General features: G+C 36.6%; 1 protein-coding gene across 1 annotated transcript; it reads right to left on the bottom strand.

Moving 5' to 3' along the window:
• Window positions 1-7,311: 7,311 nt before the first annotated feature.
• On the bottom strand, window positions 7,312-8,907 carry LOC134844646 (pre-mRNA-splicing factor 18-like). The gene has a single exon (XM_063861438.1). It carries the CDS (start codon window positions 8,900-8,902, stop codon window positions 7,892-7,894), a length of 1,011 nt encoding a protein of 336 aa, XP_063717508.1. The 5' UTR covers window positions 8,903-8,907; the 3' UTR covers window positions 7,312-7,891.
• Window positions 8,908-11,623: the final 2,716 nt, after the last annotated feature.

The raw sequence follows: 11,623 nt of genomic DNA, 5'->3' as shown, positions 1-11,623 counted from the left end.
TAAATTGTTCTTCAAAATGTTGCTTTGGAAACTATTTTATACATGGAATACACATTTAAGCCAAAAACCCAGGCATTCGCGTACTCTTTGGACAGAAAGAAAATTATTAGTGTGTCTCCAATAACAAAAAAAACTAACCACAAATAAAGGTCACATGTGGTCGACTGATATATCACATGAAATCTTTTAGCCGTGATACCATTTCAAAAAAAAACCTTTAACAACTTGTTTCGAGAAAAATTGGGCCGAAAATTTCTATTTTCAAGACAAATTTTCAGCATAGGAGAGTGATTAAGGCGAAATCCCTCTCATCTTTTTATATTAATTAAGCTATGGTCGCTTTGATAATTTAGCAATTAACTGTTTTCCTCCCCCAAATTTTTAAAAACTCCAGATATTTGCACAGCAAACGGGTATACTTGCCTACACAGGCAACGAGCTTGACACCAAAAAAAAACAAGATAACTGGCAACGTGTCCCTAAACAGAGCAAACTAGCAAGCTTAGCTCGGAAAAAATATATATTTTAAAGCCTACAAGCGCAAAAGTCGCACCCACGGTGCTTCAAAGAGATCGTTAAGCGTAAAACGAACTTCCTACAACATGTACTAAAACAGCAATATTTAATGCAACCGTGAAGATCAACTGGGCTCATCTATGAGAGTTTTCTTTGTTCATAAAAAATGCCATTTCTCAAAAATCAAAAGAATTTAAGCAGCTTAAATTAGAGGACAGATTGGCTATCCTATTTGTTTTCCTAGCAGCATCCCACAGAAGGCTTAGATATTACTTTTCTACTGTTTTTTTTTTAAAAGTATTGAAAAATCACGAGAAAAGCCATATCTTGGAACCAAGAATGATTTGAGCATAAGCTTAGAGACCAGATTTGTACCCTGACAGTACCTCCTGAAAGTACCCTGACAAAACCACTCCATTCAATCGGTTTGTTTTTTTTTAATTCAATTTTTTTCGTTAAACCTGCAAAAAATGAAACGTTGAAACAGCTTAAACATGTCAACACAGACTTCTAAACATGTGTCACATGAAACGCCAATTAATTTTAAAGCCTATTAGTGAAAAAATTCAAAAGGATTCCAAGGACCTCTGTAACTTCCCCCTCTTCCCCTATGAAGCAGAGAAACTCGCCATAAACATATTTCAAGTGACACACATTTCTCGAAAAACGCATTTAGAAAAAACTGAATTTAAGTTTTTTACATCATGATGTGCAGAAGTTAATTTCAAAAACCTTGCAAGCAGAAACAACCACCTCAAAAATTGCTAGAATGTAAAGTTAATCGTAAGGCTGTTAATTGCTAATAAAAACATCCAACTCAAAGCCAAAACCGGTAAATTACAACAGCTATGGTATACATACGCAGCGAGAATGAATCCACTACCAAAGCCGGGTAAAGAACTAAATAAATTTAAAGACTGTGACTCATCTGCACTCCTTTCCCCGTGGCTAAAATACCTGGGCGCCTTCTTCTTCTACAATTTGTCAGAAGCCTCTTACTCGTAACAAACCAACAGGGTTTTCAAAAAAAATTGCTCCAAAGCAACATCTTCGAATTTCCTGAGAGGCAAAGTAAATACAGAGACAAAACGAAGCTTTGCACTACTCGCTATACGACACAAACTTAGCATAACAAAACTAACCGACACCAAATGAGATGAAAGCTGCAAAAGAATGATTTTCGTTTTTTGAAAAAATGCGGGAAAAATGATCAATAGAAACTTTCATATCTTCATCTCAAACAGAAACAAAACCAGCACAGTATGATAATTGAATAACAAATCAGCATCAAAATAAAACTTTCGAAAAGGCAACGAAGTCGACAACTCTTGAGCAGACATACGTTCAAACGAAACAATGTTTTCACAAAGAGAAATTCCGCAAACACTAGCCAGAACACAAAAAGAAGCTCTATAAAGTGTATAAAGAAAAAGTAGAAATATGCCTCGAATTAGTATGAACTCGGCTACAACTCGAATACGATCAGCGACCTAGAGATTATGGGTCTCACGCACTAGAACGCTAAACAAATCACAAACACTAGCCACAAATAAAGCAGAATACAGATGCTATAAAATTTCCAACTACAGATCGCGATTATAGCAAAAGTGCCACTAAATAGGTGAGAAACAAAGAAGGCTTGTACTAATACACTTTACTCGCAAGCTAGCTAGTGTAAAAAACGGTGTATCTTGACTATCATTTTTATCCAAAAAAATAGCAAAAAAAGGACTTAAAAATTATCTGCACCATTAGAAACTTAAAAGCTTTCAAAATGCTAAAAAGAAATCGAACCTTTTTGCGGGACCTAAGCCGACCAAAATTAGCAGACACGAAAGTCTAGAACATTCGAAAAATTTATGTTTCGACAATAAAAAGGGCCCGACTGAAATCGAAATTCTTGGATTTTTCGTCTCACGCATGGGTGTTACCAATGCACTAATGAATTTAAAGATAATTTATAAAGAAAACAACTTTCAAAAATTTTAAGGAATAGCATGAAAAAAATCAAAACATATCAACAAATACCCCAAACTTCTTGGACTCAATTACTTGCCCAAAACCGGAATAAACTGAAATGTTTTTTAATTCGAGTAGAATTTGGTGCTGCGGTAATTAAGCCGACAAAAACTAACAGACAAACAGAAGTCCGACAACGATTTTTTGACGCGCGGACAATTTTTCACTCACACATCAAAACAGATCCTGGCCGGATTCGAACCATTGATTAACGTTTACTCATTGGATTTAAGCAGATTGGTAAACTTACAACCAAAAAACAAAAATCGAATAGAAAGAGAGGACCGTTAAAATACACATGCTCAAAAAAACTGTTCCATGGTTGACGACGGTACCGATGAGGACTAAAAACTTACAACCTCCTTGCTAGAGAACACTCTGCCCTTGAATTTTTGGTAGCTTTTGGCTCTGTAGCCCACAATGAGCTGCCGCATAACTCAGCAATTACACTGACAGATGTTTGCTTTCATATTTTCAACCTGTGTTGAGTACAAAGAGTGTGCATTAAGCATGCAATTGTTTATTTAGTGGAGTCCCTCATGGGGTGTTATTTTGCTGAATCATTTTGCTGAATTCGACTTTTATATGAAATCCATGTCATATTCTTCTGAAAAGTTTGTACGCATTACAGAGTGCCCAATGTGAGTAGAGAGTAAAATCGTCATTATATGTGATGACTGTAACATTTTCAGAAGAAGATGGTATCGATTTCAAATAAAGGTCCAAGAGGTTTGGGGAAAATAGAACTTCCTAGAGGGAGCTCATTGGATTAATTTTTGCATCCTTGATACCCACTATTTAGTCAACCTAGATAGAGCTACTTTGAAAATATGAAAGCAATCATCTGTTGAAGTATTGCCGAAGTTTGCAACCGCTCATTGATGTCAACGGCGTTGATTAATTAAACTCGTGACTCAACCAAAAACGTCCTAAACTCTTCGTTGACCGTATTTCTTTCAGAATGGTTTGCTGAGAATGGTTTGCTGAGATAAATTGGTTTGCTGAGATAAATTTCAAGAATCTAGCAAAGATAGGCAGTTACAAATGCTGCACAACAAAAACAGTAAATAACATCGGTGCTATCTGTGATAATATTCAAACTTTTTCCCCTCACTGCGGGAAAGTTTGAAAAAGCAAAGAATATTATAGTAAAAATAGACCAGTAAGAAACGGGTGTTGTTCAAAATAAACCCTTTGTTAAAACCTACAAATCCGTGGGCACAAGCGTCATGAATTACGCCGCCCCAACCACGGTGAGCTCATTGGCAAAACCTGCAAATTAAACAGAACAATACCTAGCTCATATTATCTGGCTGTGGAAAAATAGCTCCCTCGAACACCTTTGATCTAATAATACTTCGAAAACATACAAAACTCTTAGCAAAACAGTTCTACCTCAGTTCAGTGATCCTAAAACGTATTTATCTCCGCACTCACTATTTCACTCAGAGGCAAAGTGGAGCACCACTTGCGATACAACACAAACATACAAAAGTCGAAAAAAAATTTAGATGCTGAAAAAAAATTGGTAGACCAAAATTTTCGTATGTCTCGAGAAATGAAAAACAACTAGGGGCCCAGCTAAAGCTGGAGGTACGTGGTTGAAAATGAATGAATTTGCTATGCTGATGCGGCACGAAAAGTTCGATTTCAAAAGTTGAATATTGCCGAAAACCCTTAGCTGTTTATCTACTAAAATAAGTGAAAAAAATTATTTGAGCTAACCGATTTTCCCAAGTACAAAACATTTACCTTATAAAAATTTATCTGTGGGATCAATAATCACAGCCGGTTCAAATGAACTTTTCATCTCAGATTTGAGTGCATAACTATGAGAAAATTCAAAAAAATTCTAAAAAAACGGTCAAAGGCTTTCCAAAACGTTTTTCTACAAAAAGCAGGTTATGGACACTTAAGCAGAAAAGATTCACAAAACCGGCTTCGCGATTGAACACAAGCTTAGAATTGCACGGTAGATTTTGCCGAAGTCAATAAGTTTCCAAAGACTGCCAAAGTTTCAACAAATTTGACTTGTTTGAAGGAAAACTTTTTGCTCAAACAAAATGGGCATAGCAAATTGTAAAGGTAGGCTTTCAACAAGCTTTTCATTCGATTAAACCTAAGATATCAGATTTGGCATGATAGTTGCGAGAAAAGTCCAAAAAACGGTCAGCAAACCAAAAACTTCCTAGAATCAAAGCTTGTGTGTATGGTAGCTCTTACGCAGAAGCAATTCAAGCAACCTGTATTTTCGATTGAACCCAAAATCTCAGATTTGCGAGGGTAGTTTTCGATACAATCAAAAACTTTCAAAAAAAACGGTCACGAATCAATAATTTTTTCCGAGGGCCAAAACATTTGATGTCAAAAAAATTGGGTTAAGTCGCATAAGCAAATAATCTTCCCACAGCCCGTTCTGAGAGTTGAACCCAGAATCTCAGATATGGCAGAAGAGTTTTCGAGAATATTCATAAACTTTAAAACCCGGACAAAATATCAAGAACTGACTTTTCCGAGGGCGATAACTTCTTTTGTAAATTTTTGTTTGCGTGTCCACTATAGCAGAAGAGCTTACCACTACCCGTTATCTCCATTGATTACACAATATCAGGTTTGAGAGATTAGTTTTCGCGAAAAGTCGAAAAGATTCAAAAACTGTCAAAAATCTATTATTATTATTTGGCTATTCCAAGGGCCTTAACTTTAACTGTAAAAAATTTTAGGCGTGGCTACTTATGCAAGAAAATTTTTCGAAAGCGTTCTATTCATTGAAACCAGAACTCATATTTGAGAATGGTAGTTTTCGAGAAAAGGAAAAAACAATCAAAATATGCGTCAAATAATCCCCCACACATTTCCAAGGGCCATTGACAGAGGGGTCAAGTAAACAAAGACAGGCAGAGAGGGGTCAAGTAAACTAAGCAGGCACACAGGTGAGTGGACGGTCTTTCAATTGATATCCTTTTTTGAAAATCAGATGAAGTTTCTAAGAAAAACAAAAACTTTTCAAATAAACTTCTATAAGGAAAAAAAATAAATTTCAACAAACCGATTGGAAATTAAAAAACTAAAATGAAAAAGGCGCAAGGAAGTGTTAAAAATTGTTTCTCTTGAAACGGCCCAAAATTGGCTCATTAACCCGAAGATAATTAGGTTGAATTGATATTTCCCGTTTGCAAAAAAAAACAGGTCCAGGTCCCGCTCAAAAATTTGAATACAACATGAAACAGGGTACCACTAAATGAGTCTTGTGAACAAAGTTCATAACGTAAAAAGCCTAGTATCCGATTGCAGTATCCTTGCTTATAGCAAGGGTACGAAAATTAAGCAGTCGCAGCTCCTGCAAAAAACATTCGCGACCTGTATTTTCTATTGAAACTATAAGCTTAGATTTGAAGAAGAAAGAAGAAATGTTAATTAAGTTATAAACACATATAACTTATGAATACATGACACTTAACAAAATTAAAGTTTGTTAAAGTTTGTAAAGGTTGCATCTAGTGGCGCGCTGGGGGAAAAGTTTCATGTGTTTTTCTAGTTTCTGATATTGTGCATGTGCCGTTCTATTTCTCAGGCGGCTTGTGGAATAGTCTTCACGTTGAGGCACGAGATGGTGTAAAATATGGAAGTTGTTTTTTCCTGCTTGTTGAAGTAGGCTGGCATCCGTTCTTTCAATTAGTGAGTCGATAGGATTAAATTTTCTAATGATACCAAGTTTTATTGCCTTTTCTTGAACACGGTCAATGGATTTTAGCGTAGTTATGTTTGCGCAAGCCCAAACTGGTAAGGCATAAGTTATTTGGCTCTCTATTAGATACTCGTAAATATGTTCCAATTCTGATAGTTTCATTCCAAAACTTTTGAGTCTTGACAGAAGATAACATGAACTTGATAACTTTTTACACAAATTGTTGATATGTGGCTGGACTGTGAGTTTATAATCGAATGTAACTCCAAGTATTTTCATTTCTTCGACATCTTCAACGTTACTCAAGACTGGGGGTGAACATTTGGCGAGGTAGTCTCTGAAAAAAAAAACACAAAAAGTATAAGAACGTCAGTCGGACAGTTCCTCAGTTGTAACTTTCGGTAGCCGTCCATTGTCGAGGAAAATTAAAATTTAAGCAAAAAGTGAAAAACAAATTTAGAAGCTTTAAAAAAATGTCTTTAAAAAAAAGCTTTAAAAAGTCCCATACATTTTCATAATACCTGATTTTGTCAAACAGAAATTTAGTTCTGTTGAACAACGCAAAATAATTTGACAAAGCCGATACAACATCAGCCGCAACCATTTAATCGAAAAAAACTTTGGATAAAAAAAAAACATTTTTTTTTCAGAATCAGACTTATTAAAATGACACAAATGAGGACTTTCGTTATAAAACACTTAAGAATCAAAATATAATCCATGCTTTACAATGTTAGTCAAAAAATATATAACCAGATAAAATAAAGGCCATTTAAAAAGGAAAAACGAACAGACGAAAACAAGCCCGAAAGAAATTTGAAAAAAAAAATCATAATAATGCGAGAGACTACTCCGCCTTTTTACTACTTAAACGAGGTAGTTTTCATTTAAATTTGAAGAAATTCAGCAAGTATTGAAACTTACAATTCCTACATAATTGACCATTCTGTGCGCAAAGTTATTTGCGGGGAAAAAAGGCTAGTACCCTTTTGCAATGCCCTTGCTTATCGCAAGGGTAATTAACAAAAAAATTATGAAGCCGACGATCCGAAGCAAATATCAGGAGACGATATCTGCCATAAACAATAACAAAAACGAAATCAATTGATCTAAAAGAATACAAGCCACTTCTGAAAAAAGCTTTACACCAAAACTGCTTTGACCCGTACATTTACAACAAATCTCCACATGTAAAATCGGGCCAAATGGCTCTATAATCTTTTTAATTGCAAAAACTCCGGTTATAAGAACTAAGGATTGAAACCGTCAATGCATGAAAATTTCTCAAAATGGAGAACGCGTCTTCTCTCCTTCTGCCGCTGAGGGTTTCACGGGAAATGAGATTCGAATCAGGAAAAACCAGACGAGTGTCAGAGCAGTAAACGGGGGTCCTCCCTCCTAAACTGGGGACCTCCGATCTCCATTCTCAACATCAGACATATGTAAAAGGTCTTCAAAGTTTCCGTACTGTGCGTGTTATTTGGCACAAGCTCTACAAAATCTTCAAAGCTGCAAAGTTTCAACAGCCAAGAAATGGCCTCATAATACAACGCTGCTATTGAATTGCTATAGTTCGCTTCTTAGTCCGGTCACAAAAAGGAATTTGTAGCTCAGATAAAACTCTTCTTTTCAATGATTTATACTAATTTACGCTACTAAACTGAAATTTCAAGCATTGAATTCAACGCTTCTGGAGGGATCAGTAGAGTATATCTTTTGGCAAAATGTAATTAGTCTTTTGAAAGCCTGTATATATTTTCGCTGCTCCTCATCGTTAAGTACATGGGCTATACTTTTAGTGGCAAGCTTGTCTTTTCCAGGTCGGGCGTGGATACCATGCATTGTTACTCCTATTGGCCACGGAGCATTGCCAATCGCCATTTGGAGGTAACTGTCGCTAGCTTTGATGTACTCTTTCTTCAAGGTCCAATAGACAACACTAGCCAGTGAATCGAGAATATCTTCTTCCATTGAATTGGACTTCAACTGCCTCATCATCGGTCGCATATAATCGACTGTTTGCAAATACCTTGCCGCCTCCAGCCTACCTTGTTGAGACTTTTTCACTGCAGTTGTTCGGCCATTCAAGTCTTGTCCCCAAAGTTGCAACATCAATTGGCAAAACTTTAGAATTACGTTCATATCATAATGATAGTCAATTTGGGCTAATTTGAGGCCTTTTTCGGCTAACTCTTCAAAATTAATTCCAGATGGTTTGACCTTCACGTCATGAGCATCTTGGGAGCCGGCATCTTTAGCCAGGTTGGAATGCGACTCATGTTCCATTTTCTCCATCAAGATTTGCATATCATTTTTCCGTCCATTATCTAATAAATCAGGATCAGTAAGTTCTAATTTTCGTAACCGCTGATACGTCATTAAATCTGTTTCACCGAATAATTTAATCGGCTGACTACGTTTTCTCAAACGCAAAATTATTTCATTGCTACTTATTGCAATTTTTTCAGAAGTTTTTTCGGCCAGCTGATCAATGTTTTCGACCGCAGATTGTGCTGAAGATGACTGTGATTGTTTGTATGCCTGATATTTGGAAAGATACTCTTCTTTTTCTTTCTCTTCCAGGGCTGATCGCTTGAAAAATTTCCCATTCACAAGTAGTCCCGGCTTACTTTCAACATGTGCACGCTTCCGATTTATCTCAGAGAGTAGATCATCCATTCTGTCTAGAAAACATTACCAAACTATCGTTTTGAAGCCTTTTGTCATTGGTAATCAGATGGTCAAAAGTATCATCAAAAGGACTGGAAAAGTCACAATCGCAGGAAAAAATTACTCGATTGTACCCTGACAGCATGTCGCTATGGGGTTGAGAATTTCAAGTATCCTTATTTTTTAGAGTGTAACGCACCTCCGGTGCTTCGAATTTTTGACAAAAACCGCATTTAATGGAAACAAGATCTGCACCCTTTGAGTGTACTCTGTCAGCGCCCAATTACAGGGTTGGTAATTTTAAAAAAAAATTAAATTTCAGTTTTTTTTAAAAGTTTTTAAAACCATAAAAACACTCGTATCTGGAAAACTACAAATAAAATGAACAGTCATGTTTGGAGGCAATATTGGCAACACCTGAGAGTACTGTGACTACCCCCAACTATAGGGTTAGGAATGTCAAATTTTACATGAGGAACATAAGAATGCAGACTCACCGGTAGGCCTCCGCCTTCAGCAATGCAGTCTTGAGGGAAATAGCGCAGATCTTAGTTGGGAAATTATAAATAGGTCAAACAACCAAACAAAACACTAGGGGCAAAACATATCAGGAAAGAGAAACCGGGCTTGAACACGCACGATGAGTTTAGGACATAACTGAAAATTTTAGAGGTTTAAAATATTTTCATCTGAACAGTAATTTTAGAAGTCAACTGTGATTGGCTAATTTTGTAACATGATGGTTTAAAAACCAAAATTTATGCGAATTATTTTAAATAACATTTGTAAATTGATGTTTTATCGTCAATTAGATTTGTTTATTGTAAAAATCTTGAGATGCACATAGTTGCGAAAACGTTGGAAATTTAATTTTTATCAAAAATTTCTTCAATTTAAGTTTCAGCTTTCTGAATTTCCTTTGGAAAAAATAACAAACGTCATAACTGGAAAAGCTCAAAGATTTGAGCAATCATTTTTGAAGGCAAGAATCGCAACCACTAGAAGCACTCAACGTTACCAACTACACGGTTAGGAAATTCATATTTTGAAAAAAAAATTCAATTTTGAAAATGTTTGAAAGATTTAAATTAAAAAAAAAAATTCTGAAAAAAATTATACCTCAACAACTACAAAGAAGTGAGCAGTCATATATGGAGGCAAACTTCGCAACTCCTGAGAGTACCCCTACAGAGCATCACTTTAGAGATGGGAATTTCAGGTTTGGCATCTTTTCTTCTCGCTGGATTGTGCTAGTCGGTCATATTTAGAAGTTTGACCTTGAGGGACACGAAACCTTGGAGTGAAGTTTTATTTTTCAAAAATTCGAATGGAGCCTGTCATGCTCAGTTTTCTCGCGACAACTGAAAACATAAAATAATAAATCAGAACGACTGAATTAACAATTGCGGGAAAGTTGTCAAATATATACAGTGGGAAATCGCTATTCGCAATTTCCATCGTAGAAATCGAGAGTAGAGCTGTCCTATCTGACATAGGAGACCAAACGAACACAAGAGCAGAGCTGAAATCAACTGGACCAGTGCGAACCTTCGACGGAAAGGCGGACAAGTGAAGTGTCCCAATGGTCCAGAGCAAAAACTATATTCTTGAGTTAAAACTTACTTCCTTTGATTGGGACTCTACTCTTCGTTAGAAAACTTCTTGAGTTATATTTGATTATATTTATGCCAGTCGTTAATTAGTTTAGTTACTCTGTGTCTCAAGCGTGCTGCTATGTAAGTACCAAATTTAGTTTTCTCGATTGTGTTTTATGATTGTTATGTTGAGATAAGGCGAGTTTTAGGTTGATCCATCTGAAATGGATCAAAGTTCCACTGTCTAATAAAAAATAACTTAACGGATTGTTCCGACCCTGTTTTTAACGGCGTTCGTGTATTTTAGGTATCTCGAGACCTAAGTATGGGAACGTTCTTATTTGCTAGAGTGGGGGATATTTTGGTAGTAGCCTTTAAGCTGTAACGGGTTCTAGTCTCATGTCGCAAGCGAACCGAATTGGCTCCGACCGTTTTTGAGGTAGAAAAACACAAGAGATAGTGTCCTTGACTCTTGAGCCAATGGTTATAGGGCCTATTTTTCTTAAGCCTCATATGTGATTGAAGTAGGCGACTGTTACATAGTGTTTTTATGGCGCTCCTGGGTGTTTTTACGACATCATGACTACGGAGTCGAACCCACTTGACACAGCTTTGGGCTGCAAGCCCATTCTAGAGTACCGGTGGTACGGTTCAGCGGGAACGTGTAAACCTTCTGGTTGTACCGTGATAGCTTTTTAAGAAAACTTGAGAAAACTTCCTGGTACGCTCTCCGAACGAGGCCTAGCTAACCGAGTAAGGGGGGGGGGGGGTAACTAGTGGGACAAAAACACGAGCAAAAAGACAAAAAGCGAAACAAAAATATGGAAAAAGTATAGAAAAGCAACAAAAACCATAAAACAATAAAGACAGTGACTTTGATACCAGATTAGTTGGATCAAACCTTTTTATTAAATAAATAGTATATCTATACTGTTTTATAAGACCGATCGTTTCGATCAATCGAGCAATCTAAACCAGTGACTTCAATAAGGTGCCCAAGTGGGGGGCGTTGTTAAGGGTTTTCAGATAGCTTGCAACCTAGCCGGATCACTAGGAGACTTGACTGGAAAAGGTGACCAGCCGAGTGGGAAAGTGGTTCACAAGGACAGAACCGGACCACTAGGAGACTTGACGG

The sequence above is a fragment of the Symsagittifera roscoffensis genome, chromosome 4 (assembly GCF_963678635.1).
Source record: "Symsagittifera roscoffensis chromosome 4, txSymRosc1.1, whole genome shotgun sequence".
Classification (NCBI taxonomy): Eukaryota; Metazoa; Xenacoelomorpha; order Acoela; family Convolutidae; genus Symsagittifera; species Symsagittifera roscoffensis.
This window is presented reverse-complemented; position numbering and strand designations above follow the sequence as displayed.

Coding starts and splice junctions, on each gene's coding strand:
- LOC134844646 (XM_063861438.1), bottom strand. CDS start 8,902: ATGGATGATCTACTCTCTGAGATAAATCGGAAGCGTGCACATGTTGAA.